At 39.1% G+C, this 21,565-nt stretch overlaps 1 protein-coding gene across 7 annotated transcripts in view; it reads left to right on the top strand.

Annotated features, from left to right (window-relative positions):
- CCSER2 (coiled-coil serine rich protein 2) overlaps positions 1-21,565 on the top strand; it is a 62,140-nt gene that overhangs the window by 2,213 nt on the left and 38,362 nt on the right. For 4 of the 7 annotated variants that reach the window (XM_063164002.1, XM_063164001.1, XM_063164005.1 and 1 more), the window contains 2 exons: positions 9,436-10,912; positions 11,801-12,003. In XM_063164002.1, the coding sequence (XP_063020072.1) occupies positions 9,475-10,912; positions 11,801-12,003 (1,641 nt within the window). In that variant the 5' untranslated portion in view covers positions 9,436-9,474. The remainder of the gene's footprint in view (positions 1-9,435; positions 10,913-11,800; positions 12,004-21,565) is intronic. The other 3 variants (XM_063164003.1, XM_063164008.1, XM_063164006.1) reach the window with 1 other exon arrangement.

The raw sequence follows: 21,565 nt of genomic DNA, 5'->3' as shown, positions 1-21,565 counted from the left end.
TGCTACCAAGTAGGTGCATTTTTTTGGTAGATACTCTGGGAATGTTGTTTTCCCCTTAACCAAAAGTAGCTGGATTTGCAGCGTCCTGGACTTTGCCCAGTAGTCATTCTCTGTTCTGCAAGGAGGATTCAGCTGCAGCAGTTCTGCTGACAGTATCCTACAGGAATTGAGGAAAGTCTCCTCAGGGTGGGGGTTCTGCTTATCCCTGGTCACATGGGGAGCTGGTGTCACAAGTTCTTCCTAAAATGCCTGATTCACTGCAGATTGTTGGGTTTGTTTTTCATGAGCACTTAGTCTGTGCTGAGCTGAGGTCCTGCTCTGCAGAGTGCATTTTAATGGCATTATTGAAGAGGTACTGGCTCTGCTGGCAATGTCCTCACTGCAAGCAGGCTTGGCTTCTTAGCCAGAGGAAATGGCTGATGAGGATTTACTTTGATGAGGTGGCTGAACAACTTATGGATCAGAATAACTCTTAAATTGTACATAATTTCTGCAATTATTCCCTGAAGCCTAAGAAATTCTGTGCTTTTAGGCTAATCAGCCCAGATGGCTTGTGACACACACAGCACAAGGGAAGCATCCAGGGAGAACTGAATGTCCCAGCTCCTCTTGACTCAATAATATGCCTACTTTAAGCTGGAGATTCAAAAACCTCTTCTAGATGGATGCAGAGTTTATCACTACAGTGTTGGAGTTGGATGGTAATTCAATCCACACTCTTTTTGTAAATTGTTTTAAAAATTGGCCTTATTAGATACTATTTTTTTTCTGATCTTATGTGTTAAAATTATTACATGGCCATGTTGATATATATTTTTGGTGGGTTGAGGGTTGTTGTGGCTTTTGAGTGACCTTCATCTCAGTAAAGCAATCCTGCATAGGTAGAAACTTGGCAAGGCCCAGGCTGCTGCTGTTGGTAGCAGGAGACTTGAGGGGAGGAGCACAATCTGTCAGCCTGCATGGCCTTATCCATCAGTAAACAGAGTGAAAAAAAAAAAAAAATCTCTGTGTAAATCTTTTAATCATGGAAGCTTTCTGAAATGGTAATTTGGATATGGATAGCTTTACTATGATTCCATTGAGATCCTGATGAAGCAAAACAAGCAGTATGTATTGCCTTCCTGTAAATTTGAATGAAACACAACATAGATAACTCTGAAACTGATCCTGTGACAAACTGTCATCCCTAACTGAAGTTATATCTCAATTTCTCAGATAATCTGTTTTGGTTTTTTTTTTTCTCCTTCAGTTTCAAACCTCTGGGGACATAACAAATATGTGTGTCTTCCACGCTGTAAAAAACTGACCTTGAGAAGTACATTCCAGTATAGCTGTTGGTGTATCAGAAAGCTGGTAGGAAAACACAAAACACACATTAAAATCCTGGAGGCTGCCACCCTTGACAAAAACATCTTGGTGTTTGTTATGCTGTGGGAAACTTGCAAAGTTGTTTGGTACTCAGACATTTTCAGGGAGTCTGGTTTTGAGACTGGAAACTGATTTATATCAGTGGAATTGTAGACAGAAGCTGTATTGAAATGAAACTCAATAGCAAGAAAATGATACTTGGAAGATGTGTTTTACAAATAGGCAGGTTTCAGCTGAAAGCTGTAATACACAGGTGTGTGGCTGCAGTATTTTTGATTAAGGGTGAATGTTAAGAAGTGAAACTTCAAATAATGCAGTATCTTCAGGAAAACACATAAATATGAAACAAACTGGTGTGTTTGGTAGTCAGGAGAGCAGGTATCTGTAGCCCCTTCTGGCACTGTAGGAGGTTTAGAAGCAATTTTAGGAGTAATTTTCCTTGGGAATCTGTGCAAGACAATGAAATTACCTTGAAAGAATTGTTGTTGGGGCTCTGGAACTCCTTGCTTAAGGCAGTCAAGGATGCAGAAGGTTTGGGGGCTCAAGGCCAGGTTACACAAAACAGTGGACAAGAGATCTGTGGAGGGTTCCTGAACAAACTGCATCAAATCTAAGAAATTCTATGAATTGAGAGCAGTTGAAGGTTGAGGAAGTCACATTTCTGTCTTTGCCCTAATCATCCCTTCCCTGGTGCATTTTTGTTTTAAGGCAACCACAGGACTTTATGGGATTTTTGTATTGCTCACCTCTAAAATAAAATTGTCTGGAGGAACTATATGGAGAATTGAATTGGGCATTGAAGTGTCATGATCCACACACAGTGAAATTCCATTATTTATATAATATTTCCAGCTTGTGCAGGATTCACTGTCTGTCTTTCATGGTAGCAGTGTTAAGGGTTTTCTCTGTCAGTCCTTTTTCTAGTATTTTTTTTTTATCCAGCAGTGGCTGACTTAACAATATGATTTTTTTAGATACATAGCAATGTGCTGATGTGTTCGTGTCTCAAGATCATGATCTGTGAAAAACTGAACTATGCTGAAATAGCATTGGCAGTATGTAGCAAAGAAAATCTCAAAACTATTTTTTTCTATCTTCTTTCTGCTTCATCTTGTCTAATCTTGCTCAGTTATCACATGTGAACCTCTTCAGGCTTATTGAAGATATCCCAGTGCCAGTGAGTCTGTGAATTACATGCAGTCTCTTGCAATTATCTCTGCTCAACCTATAACTGCAATTCTTACTCAGGCAGCAGGAGAAAAAGAAAGAATGAGTGTATGTGGCTAGAGGGGGGGAATAAAAAACCAGCTTACATACTGGTTGAAAGCTCAGCCTCACTGAAGATTTAAACCCATGGAAATTCTTAATCTTAAGATACCCACATAGAAAAACTGCTCAGCAGCAGTTCAGACAGGAAGTATTGTTTCTGTTATTAGTCATTATTTAATCATTGCAAAATATAGATTGAAAAATATGTTAGTGCCAGTGTGAGAGGCTTCTAGCTCGAGACAGCTCAGTGTTTTTACATGGAGAACATGCATCAGTTGAATAAACAAACCAGAGGAGTAGGATGGACAGCATGGCAGTCTAAAAAGGGATATTTCCAGTTATAATTAGCTGTATACCAAGTTTCACTTGGCTTTCAGCCTGCCTGTCCTTATCAACAAGAAAATCCTGCTCCAGCTAACATGTTTGTATGTAAGAAGTAGAAAACAGTAACTGGTAACCAGCTCTTTGAGTTTGTTACTGAGTCAATGGAGTTTGTTACTGAGTCAATGGTGAAGTAAATCTTTCCTAGAAGAGTTAGAGATGGGAATAGTGTGTTTGAATCACTAGGTAACAGTGGATAGTGCTGAGGAAAAAAAGGTTATTCCTCTAAGTGAAATATTTGCTAGAGAACAGCAAGTAGTTCCTGATGGTTTGCAGTAGGAGTTTGCTTTTGAGACAGATGCAATCTTTCTGGATTTGTTCTTACAAGACAGATTAAATTACCCATGTGAAATGCTGTTGCTGAAGGACTAATACCATCAGCAGGAGCAGGGGCCTGTTTCTGCTGTCAGTTGCTTTGATGCTGACATAATCACAAAATGTTTTAAGGAGACATCAGGATCTGACATTTCATTGGTAGAAAGCTTTAATTCTAGACTGCAATTGATGTTTGGGATTTTTCCAGTCAATCTTAGCCACAGCATAAAATTTAAATTGCCTTTATGATGGTGATGCACCTTTAAAACTCTTCTGAAAGGCAGGCTTCTGATTACCTGCTGCCTTATTCTTCATGTAAGAATGCCAGAAATGTTTGAGAAACCTTGGAAAAAAGACTCTGGTGGGAAAGAGGAGAGTCTTTCCAAAATCCATGTACTTGCACAGAAGCATATACACAATTATGATTTATCTTCCAGGGCAGAAATCTTCCTAAATGCAGGGAAGTATTAAGGCAGCATAGGAACCTAGATATAAATGTGCTTTGTAGCCACAGTATGTTTGTTTGGAGTTGTTTTTGGAAGGGCTTGGGAGGTGGTGCTGGTGAATGATTAACAGGTTTTGGCTTCTTTGTAGGTGTGTGACTTTGTCTCTAGATTGCAGAGCATTGGATCTGTAAGGCAGACAGACAATGTCATTTCTTACTTCAGTTTTTCCCCTTTCTCTTTGTTATCCCTGCAAATTTGGTAACAACAAAGAGAAACAAGTAAAGGCTTTTTGTTTCTCCAGCAAAGATGTTGAAAACATCTGCATCTTTTGCTCTTTAGGAGCTATTAAGCAACCCTAGTGAAGAAGCCTTACTTGCTCACTGGGGTGGAATCTCCTGGGTTGGTTCAGTCCACAGGAGGCTGTTCCTTGCATAACATAAGGAGTGAAGTAATGCACATAATTTAATTCCTTCTGGCAGGGGTGTTTCTGCACTGGAGCCATGTGTATCTGCCATGATTAAGGTAATTATTTCTGATAGATGGCAATATATCCCTCCCACCTCTTGCAGCATTCCTGGGGTCAGCACACCTAATGTAGTGCTGCTCTCATCTGGGCCTTGTGTTCCTTGGATGCCTGTGAAAGCCACTGTGCCCTGCTCTTGTGTTCTGGAGCTGGTTATGCAAGGGCTGCCTGGTGTTTGTGTCTGCAGGTACAGGCTTGACATTGCTCATCCAGGTTGAACAAGGTCTACTGAAGAAAGGAATTGATGACTTCTGCAAGAGGATGCATCAGATGAAGAGCAGGTTCAGGGAGGAGTTGTGAATCTCCAGTGCTTTATTCCAGTTTCTGGCTGACCTGTCCCTGACAGCAGTCGGGCTGGCAGCACCAGGGCAGCAAAGAGTAACTGCCATTGCACTTCACATCTCATTTATCAGCAAACCATAATAACCTGCATTAACACTTATGAGGGACTAGAAATTGCACTCTCAAGGCTTTCTTCTTCCTTAGACACCCTGATAGTCTCTTTTACTGGGAGTAATTTGTCTGTACCCTCAGGTATCCTCTTCCATCTTCTTGTCTTTGTGCTGAAGCTGTTCCTTGCTGCAGCTGGCTAAACATCTGGACCTTGACTGCTTTCCTCCTTGTTAGTTGTGTAAGAATGCCAAAAATCAGTGCAGCTTTACTTGTTTGAGAAACAGGTTTTTAGCAAAAGTTTTTCTTGTAGGTAAAATTTCCATAACTCTTTTCCATAAAATCTAAAAGGGCTTATGACAACTCATACCCTGTTTTGTTTCAATGTTTTGGTTAGTTTTGATGTAAAAATTTGGAGTTTAAAATGCATAGTTTCTGTTTGACTAATATGAAAAGTACAAGTGGGCAACAATTGCAAAGTATCCTTGTCTGGGCAGATAACACTTTGCCCTGTTTTGCTTCCTTGAGGTGCCTGATGCTGTGTGTAAACAGCATTAATGGCACAGTGAACTGACAGTGTGGCCCTGAGGGATGCAGAGGGAGGTTTTGATTTTGGAATTATTGTGGTAGCTTTCTTCCATAAAATAGAGTTGCATTTCCCTACTTCTTTTTCTCCAGTAACTGCTTATGTCCTCTTGCCTTATCAAACACTAAGAATGCTGATGAATAGCAAGAATGCTTTTAGAGTTGACAAGGGATGTCACATTTTCTGCTGTATTGACCAGAGATATTGCTCAATGTTAGAAATACTGAAGCTCCAATCTCTTTATGATGTATTTCTTGCTTCCTTCTCCCTTTATTCATTCTCATGTTCTGCTCCTGTTCTTTGTCCTAGTGTGTTTTGACAGTAAATTGAGCACAAGAGCAGCTTGGATAACTGGTTGGTTGGTGTTTGCTGGGTCAGCCCTTCAAAGTGGGTAGAACCTCGTTAGTGTGAGGGTGGAAAAACAGAAAAGGGAGTATCTCTAAGCTGCATTGAGACCTGAAAGCAGAATCTCACAATTTGGGACACAGAAAAGCAAGGTAATTTCAGAGAAATAGAACAAGAGGCCCTCACAGTCTTGGAATTTCTTGCTGTACTTCCTGGCTATGGTACCTTCAGAAGTCAATGTCAGGGTAGCTGGTGTTAATCACTGCAGTTTACATAGGAAAGGGAGAGTGGCTGAAATTCAGGGATGCCTTCGTAAAGCATTGGGAATTGAGTCAAGAACAGATCTTTTGGAGAAATGGAAGGCAGGAGAAGGAAGGCAGGCTTGGAGAATTTCACTGCAGAGCTGATTAATCTTACTGGATCTTGGAGTGAAGGTGGCACTTTGGACTGAACTGAAACCACTCCATGCAGAGTAAACAGCACAAAAAGTTGTCAAAATACTCAAAGTTCACTCTGGAAGCCATCAGAATTTCTGGTTGCATTCTGATTAATTTTAATTCATGCAGCATGCATGATTTCCTCAGGATTCATGATCTTGAATTCCCCAGGGCTTGTCATGCTCAGAGCAGGTGTTTGCCAGCTGGATCTCTTGCCAGTTTTTTCCATTCTGCTAAGCTCCCGTGGTCCTCTTAAAGCTGAAAATTGACTTGCAGTCATACTGCCCATCTTGGAATGTTCTCAAGTGAGTGCTATGGAAGCCTTTTGCTGTTTCTGTTGCAGGGACCTCCCAGATTTTTCCCTGTTAACATTCAATACCTCCCTACATTGGTAGAAATAAGATATTTTCACATAACTGATGTAATTTTAATAACCCAGAGGTGTAAGAGGTGGTTTTATGAGCTGTGCACAGGGCACAGCTGAAATACATGTGCACTTCAATTTCTGTGAGTGAAACACAGATCTGAAACTGCTGCCATGGCAGTAGGACTGCAAGGGGAATTTCTCTGGCCTGTCACCAGCCTGTCACATGTGTTCCATCCCTCAGCTGGGTATTCCACACTGCTGTGACAAGAGGAGGGGAATTCAGTCCCATTCAGGAATCTGGAACTGGAAAATGCTGTTATCTGCCTGGGGGCAGGGATCCTAGGAATTGCAGGATTTTAAAATGTATGAATACATTTTCAGGTGTGTGAATCTTTAAGCTGTCTTCTTCTGTAGGGCAGAGTCTCAGGTGCAAAGCTGGACTTTGCTGAGAAGCTAATGTATAGGAAACTGCCTTCCTGGTGGTGCTAGAACAAACTCTGAATGAAATTACAGTGAATGTTGTGCTTGCCACTTGAAACCAACAGTGCAGGATTTTATTGAGGTGTAAATAATTCTGTAGAGGAAGTACCAAGGAGGGTGAGAATTAATATCCTTTTGCTTATCACCAGGATTTTGAATATCCTTGAAGGTAAGGATGTAGCAGCTTTTCAGTTAATTCAGATTATGCTTCAGAGGGGGTCTGTGGATTTTAACTCCTTTTCCCTGGATCATTATGTAAGGCTAGGCTCTTTATAATTAGCTTAATTCCTGATTAGGCTTGTGTGCACTAGATAATGTATTTCCCAAGGCAAAGAATATAAAACTTGTTTGCCCAAATGTCAGTTTTTTAAAAATCCATAGGTTACTTAATTCTAAAAATACTTTGAATTTCTTTATAGTACAGTAGGCTGCAATTTAAATTGTATTGAACTTGAATCTTCTGGGATGCAGAAATCATACTCTAACTGGTAACAGTGCTGCTTGATAAGGGAGTTTAATTGTGAGGCTGGTGGAATCTTTCCTAGTAAACATAACTAAAGATTAAGGAAGTTTTAGAGAACTTAATAAGAAATTCCCTCATTTTCTGGGAAACATCTGCCAGACATGATGCTGTTAAGTTTTAGTGGGTTTTTTTGATGACATTGTGTTTCAGTGAAACAAATGAAACATTTGGGCTCCCGGAAGTGGCACAGTAGTTACAGTTACACAGCTAATAAAATACAGAGAAGTATTGTTTGTTTTTTAATTTAATTATCTGAAGTGTTCTGGGCTATCAGTATGGTTTTGTTGAAGATAATGTGTTGTCTTTGCCTAATCAAGGATAAATGAGCAAGAGCCCTTCCTAGAGAACTGAAAGGTCTCCTTTTCAAGTTTAATTTGCAGCACTTGGTGGAGGATTAAAGTAATCTAATTAAATGGCCTCATTTAAATTTTGCAGTCACCTAAGAGATGGTAGACAGATGTGAAAAGGGAATTATCCATAAAGCATGCAAGTTAAATTAGCAGCTTTCTAATTTAACTTTTTCAATTTGGAAGATTTCTTCACAAGACTTGCCTTTTCTTTAGAGTTAGGTTATCATCTGAGGGATCTGCACTATGATGCTTGCTGGGAATGAATTCATCAGCATATTAAAGGCCATTTTTTTATTCATGGAGCTATTAAAAAAAGTTGTACTTTATTGGATGTAGTTGACATGAAATAAAGATCTTTGATGTTGCCTGATGATATTATTTTCCTGTGCAAGGTATGCAGGTAGGCAAGAAGTCTGACATTAGACACCTCAATCCACATGCAGGCAGGTGTTATACATGTGAATGAAATGTTCTGCAGGTCCCAGGGGGAAATATTTGTGTCCTTCTTTGCACACCTGTGTGAGGGCAGTGTCTCTGCTCTGCAAGAATTCACTGAGTCTTTGAAAAGTCAGGATTTGTGTATTTCAAAATGGAAATGCACACACCAGTTGCAGAATGTGGATTCTGGTGTTCTAACAAGTTAGGAGCCCCTAAATGCCCTGTCTGCAGTGCTTTTCACTTTCTATCTTTGTAATGCAGATCTGCTTCCAGAAGTGCTGCTCTGGGGCATCCTATTCAGTGGCAAATCCTCAGGGTAATTCAGTTTGCATGAATTTAATGCCACTTCGATCTTATCTTCGATTTTATCTTCAACTGTATCACTAAGAATTTAAATGTTTCTTAGTGAGTCTTGCAGCTTGGGGAGTGATTCACTTCAGGGTAATCCTTGCTGTGGTTACACAAGATATTCTGTGTACTTTGAATAAGTAGATCCTTTGAATTTGCTTACTAACACTGACCTTATGCAGCTGTTGCACTGTACCTCAGGTTTACGTGTGAATCAGATGATTTCCAAAGTAGACTGCTGTCTCCATATAAAAATGATTACTAGGAATGTGAATCTTGTTTTGGGAGATCCATAAGGTCTCGGAAGAAAAAATGTTGTGATGAGATGCATGATGAGTAGTTATTTCCCATGTTTTAGGCATTGGGGAAATGGAAAACAATCTCAAAAAATTAGCTTTTAGTCAGATTTTACATTATTGTTTTATACGGGTTTATGTTGCTGACCACAGGTTTTTGCTGTGTCATATTTACGGCTTTTTAAAAAATACTAAATCTTAATTTAATAACTTAATAATTGTAACAGTTGAAAAGTTCAGTTTGTTGCTAAAAATGGGTAAATGAAAAAAAACTGAACAAAAGAAATCATCCAACCTCTTCTCAAGTTTATTTTATTGATTACAAAAGGAAAACAAAAAAAGATGGTTTATGTAGAGAACGAAAGTTGGGAGAGGGAGCTGTCATCTGAAGAGCGTATTATTGCCAGATAACTGCTGGAACTCTGGAGTTAACAAATGTGTCTGGGTTACTCTTTATCAGCATGGTGGACTTAGGCACAGAAATCTAGGAAGCAAATAGCTGGAAATGTATAGAAATCTGTGTTTAATGTGTAGTTCATTCAGGTTTAATGTTGTTTTGTTTTCCTTTCTTAGATTCAAGCACCCTTTAAGGACCAATGTACCCAATAGCTCATGGAAGAAAAAAATCAAAACAGGACATCCTTGGTTTCCAGGCTACCGAAATATGGAATGAAAACTTTGGGGGCTGTTTTGCAACCGATGCCAAACGGGACGGCCGTGAACTTAGCAGGGAGTAACGGTGGCAAAAATTTCAACAAGCACAATGGCACTGTTGGAGTGTCTTCCTTTGCTTTCAACTGGAAAAAATCAAATAAATATCAGCTTAACGATCAGAATGGGAGAGAGGTCAACACCAGACGCAACTCTAATGAAAAATTAATTGATTCTGAGAAGTTCCCTCAATCTCAAGGAGCATTGGGCAATGATGAGCTCAGGGTGGGTTTGAACAGCACTGCTTCGGTTGTGTCAAAAGCAGCAAAGCAAACCAATATGTTTGTATCTTCTACTGAGGAATTAAATCCAAAGTCTATATCTGGACTCTCTAATTCAGCTAAATTCACCAAAGGTACCCTGTCAGGAAGGACATACTCTGGACTCAATGCTCCAAGATCAAATTTAAATGGATTTTATGGAAATCGGCCGGTGGTAGGTTTGCAGAGACCTAGAGCTAATTCTGGTGCCACAAGGACAAGTTCAGGAGAAAGCCTGGCACAATCTACAGACAATGCCAGCAAGGCTTTTTGCTGTGACAAAATGGTAAGATCACAAAGTTTTTCACATTCCATTCAGAATTCTTTCCTTCCCAGTGCATCTCTAACCAGGTCACATTCCTTTAACAAAGCTGTGGATCTTACAAGGCCTTATCATAGTCAGAATGTCGCTGCCAGGACGTCTCAGAGGCCTGCTCTGCTGTCAAGGAACGCGTGTCAGTTGGATGTACCCAACGGAAACGAGCCAGTGAAGTACGGATTTACCAGACCGTACTCGGCTGTGTCAGCTCCCTGTTCCAAGAAACCCCCACTGTCAAATGGATCTGGGTCAGCACCTTCCTATGGATACAGATTGAGTCGGCCTTCCCTGCTGAAGCCTACCAGGCAGCGCTTTGCTGGGAATGCTGTTGTGGATGGCGGCAAAAGCGCGGCTCCGGACGCGCGCCTGCTGGAGAGCGCGGAGATCTCAGCCAGCATCAACAGAGCCGTCGATAAAAACAGCATCCTAGAGAGTAGGGCTCACAGAACAGAGCCTGGGGAGGCCCTGCATGAGAGTCTGGGGAAGCATGGCTCAAAAGTGATGTGTATGAGCGATGATGGAGATGAAATATCGATATCTTCTTTGTCATCCTCTGAGAAAAACGATTTGAGTGAAGACTTCAGTGACGATTTCATAGATATAGAAGAGGCAAACAGAACTGTACAAATCCAGCAGAAGGAGAGCTGCCTTCAGGAATTAGAGCATGGGAGCAGAACGTCCATCGAGCCCTTCACGTCTCTCAAGGGAGGTGGAGGATCTCACTGTAATGCTGACGACTGGCTTGATATAAATGTGTCTGGTAAATACATTTTTTATGTTCTGTTTGAAGTTTTAGGTGCTAAATCAAAATTCTGTGATAGTAATTAAGTTATTTAATGTAATTCCCCATTGCTTATGGCTTGTTTCAGAATGGAACTGCTCTATGCTGACATATGTGTTTGCTTGTGCCTTTTCTGCATTATAGTTTTTTCCCAAGCATTACTTTGAAGAGCCCTTTGTGATAAAAATGAAAGTGACCTCCTTTAAACACATTTGTGTTGTGGTTGTGGGATTCCTCATATCTTTGTTATGCCATTAATTTTCTGGGTTGGTGATATTTTAAGAAAATTTCACCTCGTGCTCCCTCCACCTCTGTAGGCAGAGAACAGCTGTAACTGCTTCTAAGTAGTGGAAATAAGTGTAGGATGTGTAATTGAATTAGTTCAGTTATGAACAGGATTATTACTGGGTCTTTTTTGTTTTTTCTGATGCATATTAATTCTTTAAAAATGAGTTGAAGACATACAAGAAGATGCTTTTGAAAGTCACATTTTCAAACTCATGATAAAAGCTTATTTGGGGGATGTTGCAATTGAAAGACTAGAACCAAAGGATATATTTTTGGACCCACCTTCTAGTATGTTAAAGAGATGCAGATTTCTAGAAAGTAGCTTCCATGGTGGGTGAATTAGGGCAGTGTAAAAGGTTAGCAATGATGTAGATTGGAAGATTCCTTGGTTGTAGCTGCCAAACCAGCTTAAGCTTTTCCCCCTTCTGGGATGATGGAACAATACTGCAGAAAGCTTTCAGGTATTTCTGTTACAGTACAGCTCCAGCAGAGGTAGCACACCAGTAACAGGCATTTTAATGTTTATTTTTTGAAAATTGGATTGTTTTTGTAGTCTTAACTGATGCTGTTCTCTTTAAGCAGTGGATGACAACAGTGAAAGCACAAAACACACTACTGAGAATGTCATCTCTTCAGAGATGAACTACAGAGCTGGCTCCTCCTTTGAGCTCTCTCCATCTGACAGCTCTGATGGCACATACATGTGGGATGAAGAAGGGCTGGAACCTATAGGAAGTGTCCATCCATGTGGAAGTTACGAGTCTTCAGAAATGAACAGCATAGTATGTATCTGTGTTCATAACTGGCATTGCTACAGTGTGTTGAGTTTATTGCTTATTAAGTATATTTTTTAAAATATTAATTCTTTTTAAAAAACTATAATTGTTTCCTCTTTGTGCTGTGGTTGATTGCTTTGTGAAACTTCTTGTTTAGGAACTCCTGTTTCTGGACCAGGTGACCTTGATCAGGCTGTTTGCACACATGTTTTTTTCTTTCCTGATTCTAAAGTCAGGACAAAACAGGTCCTTCCTTATGCAGTCTCATAGCAGAGCTCACAAAGAGTAAAGGAATTTGATTTCTGCAAAGTACAGGTTCAACATCTCCTAGCAATCTCTAAACATAGGAGTGAAAAAGCCGGAAAATAGCTGTTGCCTCTGTGGCTTCTTGCATCTGTTATTCTGCACTGTGTGCTCACAGGGCCCTTGTGAGCTGAAGCAGACATTTGATTTCTCTCTTCAGTCAGTCATAGCATCTTTGAGGTGGAGACCTGGCTGTAGCTCACTGTAGCAGGGCTCTTTGTGCCTCTCCAGTGGGACACACAAATGCAGCACAACGTTTTTCTCACTGCTGAACTCAAACTGATGTGCACATTAAATATGTGGAGAGTGGATGGAGAGTTGTTGCTGTGCTGTGGTGTGATCCTCCATCTGGGACCAGAGAGCCAACCTTAGAATTTCAGTGGGCCTGAAGAATGTTCTGTCTGCTCTGTTTGTACTCCTTTATCTGCACAGAGTTTCAATCAAGCAACTTGGGTTTTATTAACATTAAGCTAACAATCAGAAGGTTTGACAAAACCAGGTTGGTTTAACTGATGTGTCACGCTTCGTGAGTTTCAGGTGTGTTGGGTGCTGTGTCACCACTGCAATTTAGTAATGTCAATACCACTTTCAGACTTGGGCACAGATAGGTAATTGCATTCTTTGTGTGTAACCAAATATCAATTCCTGATATGTTTTCAGCTGCTTGTGGTATTGTTTGTTCTCTGTCTTAAATTATGATGTTGGGATCTAGTGCTTGAAAGAATTTAGCAGTGGTTATTAACTTTTTGTGGCAGATGTGGCCAGCTTGGAAAAGCTGTTAGGTATTTTTGTAGTGTGAGTTTTGTAGCTTTATTGGTGTTTACAGAGAAAACTTTCATGGAGGCCACTGCAAAAACAAATACCCTTGTTGCAGACACATGCATGACATGCCAAGAAAAAAGGGAAGTTTTTAAACTTTGTCCTTGGTAAGTTTTAAACAGATATTTTGATGCACACTCTGAAAAGTAACAAACAAATGGAAGACACTTCTTTTACTGTGCTTTCAGAGTATGTATCTAGGTTTTGTTCTGTGTAGCCCCTGTGAATTAATTTGTGCATGGATATGAGTTCCTATTGAATCAATTGCTGATTGACAGAAACTGTTGTAAGCAGATGAAAGGCACATTAGAAGCCTTTGATATTCTTATTCACTATTTTGCATTATTTCTTTGTTTTTTGAAAGTAAACAGATTTTAGAAAGGGCTTAAGAATGGAAGAATGTACTTACTAGTTTTGGAGGAAGTGGAGAAAGGAGATTTTAAGACTTGATGTTGAATCTAGAAGATCACGTATTGTTGCGACCCATTTTGATTTTTTTATCCTGTTCCTGCTTTTCCTGAATTCAGTGCTTAGTGCTGCACTGTGACATTTATCTGAATGAGAGAAACATCAATAGCATCTTTTATTTTTGCAAGACAGAAATACATTTTCAGTAGCTTGGATTTTGAGGGGGGAAAATGGAGCTCTGAAATGTTGAATTGCCTCTTAGTAGTGGGATTTTTAAATTTTTTTTCCCTGTACTTGTAGGTTTTGGTAGAAATTATGATATATTTGATTTCTTTAGCCTGAAGATTGACAGCGATCTTTTCTAATCTGAAGATGCAAAAGAATTTCTGATGCAGCTTTTCATTCTTTCTGAAAAACAGTACTCTTGAGTAGGTTTTGTAAGCTTTTGTTCCATGTTTTTCCTTTTCTCTGCAAGCAGAGAGTAGAAAGACAAAAAAGTGAAAGCATTGAGAATAATTATTGTGATTAGTCAACACGTCAGATGTTTTGATTGCTGGCAGATACGTGATCAAATTATGCAGTTTCTATCCTCTAGTGTGGTGAGTTGAAAGCAGTTCATATCTGTGTGTCAAAATCCAATTGATGAGAGTCAGATTTAAGAATTTGGAGTGCTTGGAGTAATGCCAGCCTGCCTGCCCTTGGATTCAGTATTTCCAGGGCAGTCACCAAAGCAGCAGTTCTGGAGTTCCTGTGGCACCAGGCTGGGTGAGTAGAAGCAGTGTGGCTGAGTGGCAGTTCAGGGAACTGTGTGCTGAGTAATTGGTCATGTTTATTGTACAGTTTGCCTTTTTCTTCCTCATTTTCATCCCACTGCTGTTTTGGTAGTCTTTTAAGCTGTATCCTTCTTAGTATCAACAAATACTAAATGCCAAATGTTTTTCCTGAGCTTTTCCATAGATGGCAGTGCAGCCCCCCCTAGGGTGAACTTAGTTTAGGAGTGTTGGGAGCATCTTTGGGAGGGCAGCTTTTGCAAAGGTGATTTTAGCTGTGCTTCTGAAATGAGAACCAGCATAGGAAGGCAACAGCAGGAACTTGCTGGCCTCTGAAGCTCATTGTTCCTTTTGGGGAGCAGAAAAGCCAATATCTTTGCTATTCTCAGTACATCTTGATTTTAAAGATGTGGGAACAAAGAATAAAGGAAAATTTGGCCTCTTTTAATGCAGTCCTCCTGTTCTTTACTAACTGAGTCAGCAGCTGTGGAGAAAATGTGTAATCCAGTGTTGGAAGTTTTAGAGTCATACAAATCTAAATAATATCACAGGCAAGACTTAGAGCTTGGTAGGAATTTGTGGGGTTTTTTGTAAGGATGAAAATATTTTTATTGCCTAATTGCATAACAGAAAGTAACTAATTCCACTATCTCTGTTGTTGTTTTATTTTCACTTTCAAATGGAAATTTTGGTTATTTTGGATAACTTTCTTAGTGCTGAACTGCTTTCAAATTTCTAAGCACTGATTTTGTTGGTGCCCTTTATAGTTTTTTCAATAGCTTGTCTTTGCTGCTGAGCACCAAGTTCAGTTCTGTGTGAGCAGACTGGTGCTTAGCAGAGCAGCTGATGGCTCTGTAACTTAGCAGGAAGGGCAGTATTTATCCATAGGTGCTCTCACTTGATTCTAGCTGTGCTGTTTGCTCCTGTCCTGGATTTTAGTCACTGACAGCAGTGCCTCATTCCTTTAGTGCTTCATGGCAGAAAGCTGCTCAGCTGTGCCAGGTACAACTCCTGGTTGCAGTTTGGTTTTGTTAGATTTTTGTTTTCAGTAATTTTTGTCTGAAAATACTGTTCACCATACCTGTGAACAGTGTGTCTCAAACAGGCATCCTGACTGGAGTCTCATGGCTCTCTTGCTGTAGCAAGGTTTGAGGTGTTTTCTCATCTCTAGCACATTAAGAAGACACAGGAGAAAGAGAAGCTTTAATGTGTGTTTGTTCAGAGTGAAGCTTTGAATGTTTTTGGCAAGTGCAAGTCCTTATTTACATTGAGAAGGATAGGTAGTACAGCTGTTCTTGTTCTGAGGTATCTGCTTGTTTTAAAGATGCTACAATATTTTAGTGCTCAAAGTCTGCAAGAAGTAAAACTTTAAACTGAAAACATTCCTGTAACTTTGGCTTCTTTCTGTAATACTCTCAAGAGAGGTTTTTGCAATGTGATTTGGGGTTTTTTTCATTTCTTTTCAAGCAATTGCATTTGGCCAATGGGTTTGGACAGGAAGCTTTCAGAGTGTTCCCTGTACTGTCAGATTGACTCTTTTTCCTGTAGGCTCCAGTAGCAATGTGGATCTTTGCACTGTGTTCATTTTTCCTGAAGTAAATCCAGCCAGTGTTTTTGGGTATGTGCAGAGTGAACATCAATGTAATTATAAGGCATAGGATTATGGAATAATAATTGAAATCTGGCTTGAGGAGACAGATGGGTTTTAACTGCTTTGCTGAGAATTTAATTGCTCTTGGGATGAAATCTGGATCTCACTGGAATGAAGCAGTTTGACACATGGCCAGAATTTTAGCCACAGTATAAAATAGTTACATTTTTCTCTTCTTCCAGGCAATTTTTTGAAGTCTTGTAAGATTTTTGTTATTGTTCTTTGTTGTATTTTTTCCCCTTTGTGACTGTAACTTGGGCAAGGGCAATTCTGAATTAGTTTTTGAGACTGGGCAAAATGCTTTCTGGTTCCTGAAGCATTGGTACTCAGTGGAATATGCTCTACTTCTTAAAGAAAATGAACTTGCTAAAATAGAATTGTTTAGTTCAGTTATTAATTTATTTCAGTAGTTATTTACAAGTAATTTAGTGCTAATTACCTTCATTTTTTAAATAATTCACTTCTCAAAATGACTCTGTAGTAAGGTTTAAATTGCCAGTCTGATTTCTCAAATGAGTAATTTATTAACATGAATTCAGACTTGTAATGTGTGTAGTTCTAATACATGTATTTCTTTTATTATTTTATTTATTTCCATTCATTATACTTTCTTGATATTGCCTTCTACCATCTTCCTTTCTTTAGCTGAACTTTCTTTTCAGGAGGTAATGCCAAAACACTAATTCTTGTTCTATGAGAAGTTGGGCTTTTTAAACTTTGTAATGTTTGGTTACAGCTGTAATGAAAATAAAACTGCAGGTAAGCTTAAGACAATGTAAAAAGTACATAAACTTTTCTCAACACAAACTTTTCTTTTTTTGCTAGAACTTTCTAAAAGAGTAGTCATGAAATGAGTCCTTCAGGTGCAAGCTAGGTACAAGAAGCACACATTAAAAGCCTTTCATCTAATGAGCCAGATGAAATTCAGTTCTTTTTTCTCTTTACATCTTTCAAAGAACAATGAAGATCTTACTCAAAGCAGAGAAGAGCATTAAATTTTTTCTTGACAGGCTGTACTCAAATGAGCAGTGTTGACTTAATGCATTTCCTTCTCTCTTAGAATACAAAAGGTGAGGTTAATAAAGAGAATTAATTGCATTTTGTGCTCCCATGATGCTTCCTGAAAGTAATTTGTGTACTTCAGTTGAGCACTTCTTTAAGAAGTGTCTGAGTTTGTTCTGTACCTGAAAGCAAAGGATGATTTCACCTCAGTCAGTGCATTTTGACTAAAATTCATTATGGCATTAATAAGTACACACTTCCAATTTTGTGTGTGATTAGAGATTTTTAAATTTTTTTTGCTAGTGAATGTGATACAGTGAGAACTGATGACACTATTAGATGCCCAATACTCTAGTGAGGTTGTGAGGTTGGAAAGAGAGAGAAGGCATTATTCTTGTGGTATAATTATTTAATGAAGTGTAATTGTTCTAGTCTTAGGAAATCTTGTTATATATGTTGGGGTGATTTGGATTTTGAAGTAGCTGACAAATTTAATTTGTTGGTCCTTCACACTTCTTTACCTGAAAGCCTGACTTTTGGGTTAGGCCAATATCTTTATTGGCAAGAGATATCACAGTAGCATATGAGGTTTTAGCTTTTACTGATGCATTCTAGAAAATGGCAAACAATGTGTGAATTTATTAATTGGTACACAGAAAGATATATTGGAAATACATTGTCTGGGAAGCTGCCATTTCTGTGGTCAAACTTCCTGGTCTGGTGTGTGTGTGTATATATATATATATATATATATATATAGTGATTCTGGAATTGGAATCTAATACACATGTCAGCCTTGAAAGCTGTTTTTCATTGGTAGCTGCTTATTGGAAGTTGCTGTAGTTGGTAACCTCTGTTTAAGCTGTACATGCTTCTAAATTCATGTCTTTGTCCCAATATCTTCATGTCATGTTCCAGAATCTGATAAAAATTATTCAGATTCACTTAAATTGTACTTTTGTAACTTCATAGTTTTCATTTTTCCGATAATACAAGTACAGAAATCTGTGGCAATTGTTTTTTATGTTCCTAATTTCTAAGAAGCCTATTTTTATGCCTAAAAATGAATGTTTGGAAAACCACTAGACTGCTTGGTTCTGATTTCAAAACCTCAAAAGTCAGTGTCATCTTTTTGCCTTTAATCTTCATTATGAACAGATAATATTTGTGAATATACTGAAGTAATGGGAGAACACCCTTGAGTAATATTTCCACCATTAAGTTTTTAGTAGAAAACTGCAACTGCTATGAAAAATTCAGTCTGTGTTGTTGCTTGTCAATACAGAACTAAGGGCACAAACTCATTTCAGTGTGTTCTGTCAGCTCCTCAGCCATTCCTGTGGTGGAGTTTGCTGGCAGGCAGTTTTCTGCTCATGGCAGAGAAAGGAAATTTCATGACATTAGGGAATGATTTTAGAGGGAGAACAGCCACCATTGACTGTCCTACCTCTGCTCCAGTCTTCAACTTCTGAGTTTAACTGTAGCAGCAAGGAGAGGTGGTGAGAAACAGAATTACTTCATGAGATGGCACTTCTGTCTGTCCTGTGTTATATAGTGTCCCTAGTGTCAAACATTATTAGGAGATAATATGACTTTATTACAGTGCACAAACCTCTTGTGATCCTGGTCTGAGAGACATGACATTTGGTGAACATCCTTTTATGGCAAATTACCTTTTTTCCTTTGGGAAAGCTTATATGTCCTTGAGAGCTGCTTCCTTCAGAACTGACACAGTAAATCTTCTCAGGCTGTTTTGGCTGGAAAAGCCAAGGAAGGCAACTTCACTTTTACTGATGTGTTCTGCTCATGGCATCCATTAATTACACCTTTGGGTTTGTGTTTTGGGCAGAGTGTGGCAGCTGCTGTGATGCTGTGTGAAATATGAGAGCAAACACTGGGAGAAGTTAGCACTAGGTTCATTGTCTAGGCTTGTAAGGGATGTTTTCTGTGTGAGCTGGTAACTGCATGTCTGTGTGTGAGCTGGTTCTGAGCTTTTGTGCCCTTGGCTGACACTGTGGAAATGTATCAGGATGATGTGGCATAAACACACCTCTGCAGTAGTGCAGTAAGTGAGGGAACACTTCCCCTGTTGTGAGCAGCTCATGGAGAGACTGGTCAAAATAGAATCACCCAAAATAGCTTGCAGATATTTGAGGATTGTTTTGGTTTTAATTAGAAGCAAGTATATTAAGCTGGGTGTGTAAGAATAGAACACATTAATGCTGTGTAACGTGTCATAGTCAGGTTACTCCCAAAGTCTCTTAAGGTAGAATTAAAACTCTTGCTCAGAGGGAACAACTGAGCTCCTGGTACAGGCATGCCCATGCTGTTCCTCTGAGGTTGTTTGGTTCCTTTCTCAGCTGGGAATTATTTGAAGCATCTATATTTTCCTTAAACAAACATTGTACATTTAATCCAAGTGCAAGCCAGTGGAGTGAGAATAATTCACAATCATTTCTGCCAGTTAAGAGCAGCTGTAGCAATTACACATTGCTTAATAGGGTAAAATGCTCCATTGTTGGCTAGATAAACTGTAAAAGCAATGCTGAACCTCTTGGTAGCCTTTTTGTGCAAACAGACTGGAAGCAGTGAGTAGGAAGAACTGCTTCTCCTCCTCCCCTGCTCTTCCTCTGTCACTATTTATGCTCACTGCTGACTGCTTTCTGTGATTGTGTTTAAAAGTAAACAGGAAACTCTATTTAAAAGCACCAGCCTATTAAAAAAAAAAAAAACCAAAACAACAAACCTAAAAATAGAAAATCTTTTTAAAATTTGCTGGAATTATATAGGATGGTTACAATGCTTCCCCCTTTCAGCTTTCCTCATTGCTGGAGGCTAGATGGCAGTCAAGGAATGCTGCATGTGGCAGTGGGTGTTGCTTGGGCTGTGTGCTTGAAAGTGCTGTTGCTTATGAAATGGTCAAGTCTCAACAGAATGACTAATATTTCTGGTTTTCCTATTTCTCTTCTTTCATTGTCTTACTGAATTTCAGATTTTTTACACAGTCTGGCATCTGATTTTATATATTAAAAAAAAAATTTAAACCCCCAGCAAGTACAGATGCTTTAGATACAGCATGTAATAACTTAAACTAATAAACTAATCCCTCTATACCTTCAGTAAACCTAGGTAGAACATACAAATAAAATGTATGTTCTACCTCTATAAAAATGTTTTCAAGAACAGTAAATCTCTAAGACTATTCTACTTAACAGTTAAACCAAAAATGTTTCAGATTTTCCAAGCCAAGTTGTTGTCGCATGTGTTGCCACAGCAACCTTCAGCTACAGAGCATGGACAAAATTACAAAGTACTTGTTTGGCTGCTTGGCCTAATTATCTTGAGTGTGACTTGTGCAGTGTGCTCTTATTCTGTCTTTGGTAACCTGCAGAGTTCTATCCCATCTCTTCCTTGGGTGGTTTTCTCTGTTTTGAGGAATTCATTTACAGTGGGTTTCTCTCTTCAGCCCTATAGTACACCATGTGCTTTTCCTCTGTCTGTGTTTTCTGCCTTCACTTAAGAGATCTGTTCAGTTCCTATGTAAATTGCCTTTTTGGAGACTTCCTATTTCTTTTTTTATCTCTATCTCAGATATTGTCAGATGCTGAAAATAGCATTGAAAAAGACCCTGGAGGTTTCCCTCCTTTCTTCTGTCAGCCTTGCCTTGTGTTTGACTTTGGCAGTTATTCTTTAGCTGCCCTTCAGATGACTGATTTACCCAGTCTGTTTTCTGTTTGTTTTTAAAAGCCACTTCCTTTTTTTCATTCCTCAAGCACCTGAAATGATGGTTTCTTAGTTTCAGTGCTGCTCTCAAATGCTTCACTTGAGTTTTTTGTCCTGATTCTCCTGTAGTTCTTTCCCTTTACTCACACCTATCTTCTACTGTGGTCTTTTTCCAGCATCATCAAAAGCAAGACCTAAGTCACTAAATCAGTAATAAAAAACAATTAGTTATTTTTCTTTAGCTGTCTGCTTCCTAAAGGTGGAACAAACAAGGGAGGTCTGAGATTGTGAGTTATGGAAACAGGTAAAATGTTGTTCCTAATGCTCACACCAGTTCATGACTCCCTCAAAGCAATTGCTTTTCCTGCAGAATATCCTAATCTGGCACAGGTGCTTGGAGCTGAGGCTCTTCTCAATTCTGGCAATGCTCTCTGGAATTAGTTGAGGACTTTGCATTTCTACACTAACCTCAATCCCTGACTTCATTTTTTTTTTAATTCCACTGTAATATACATTGTGTTATAAACTTTCACTGGTCATCATTTTTATGTTTAATAGGGAGAAAATGCAGATATCTGTCTGTCTTCTATTTTGGGCACTTTATGGTTTACTTTGGTTGTATTATAACCTTTCAATACTTAGTGCAAGAATTGGGAAAGCTGAGAATCAGACCTCTTGCCTAGGTTCAGCTGTTAAACTAAATTGAATTCAAATTGGTTGGTGGACTGAAAAATAGCACTCTTCAGTTTAAGAAAAAGCTTATGATGCATGTTGCATGGGGAATTTTTGGAAACTGAACTTTTTGAAAATATTTTGCACTCCAGTTCATTATAGCGAACATTACTTTATCATGAAATCTGCAGTTTTGCTTCAGCAAAAGCAGCTCTTCTGC

This window comes from Melospiza melodia, chromosome 9 (assembly GCF_035770615.1).
Source record: "Melospiza melodia melodia isolate bMelMel2 chromosome 9, bMelMel2.pri, whole genome shotgun sequence".
NCBI classification, from domain to species: Eukaryota; Metazoa; Chordata; class Aves; order Passeriformes; family Passerellidae; genus Melospiza; species Melospiza melodia.
This window is presented reverse-complemented; position numbering and strand designations above follow the sequence as displayed.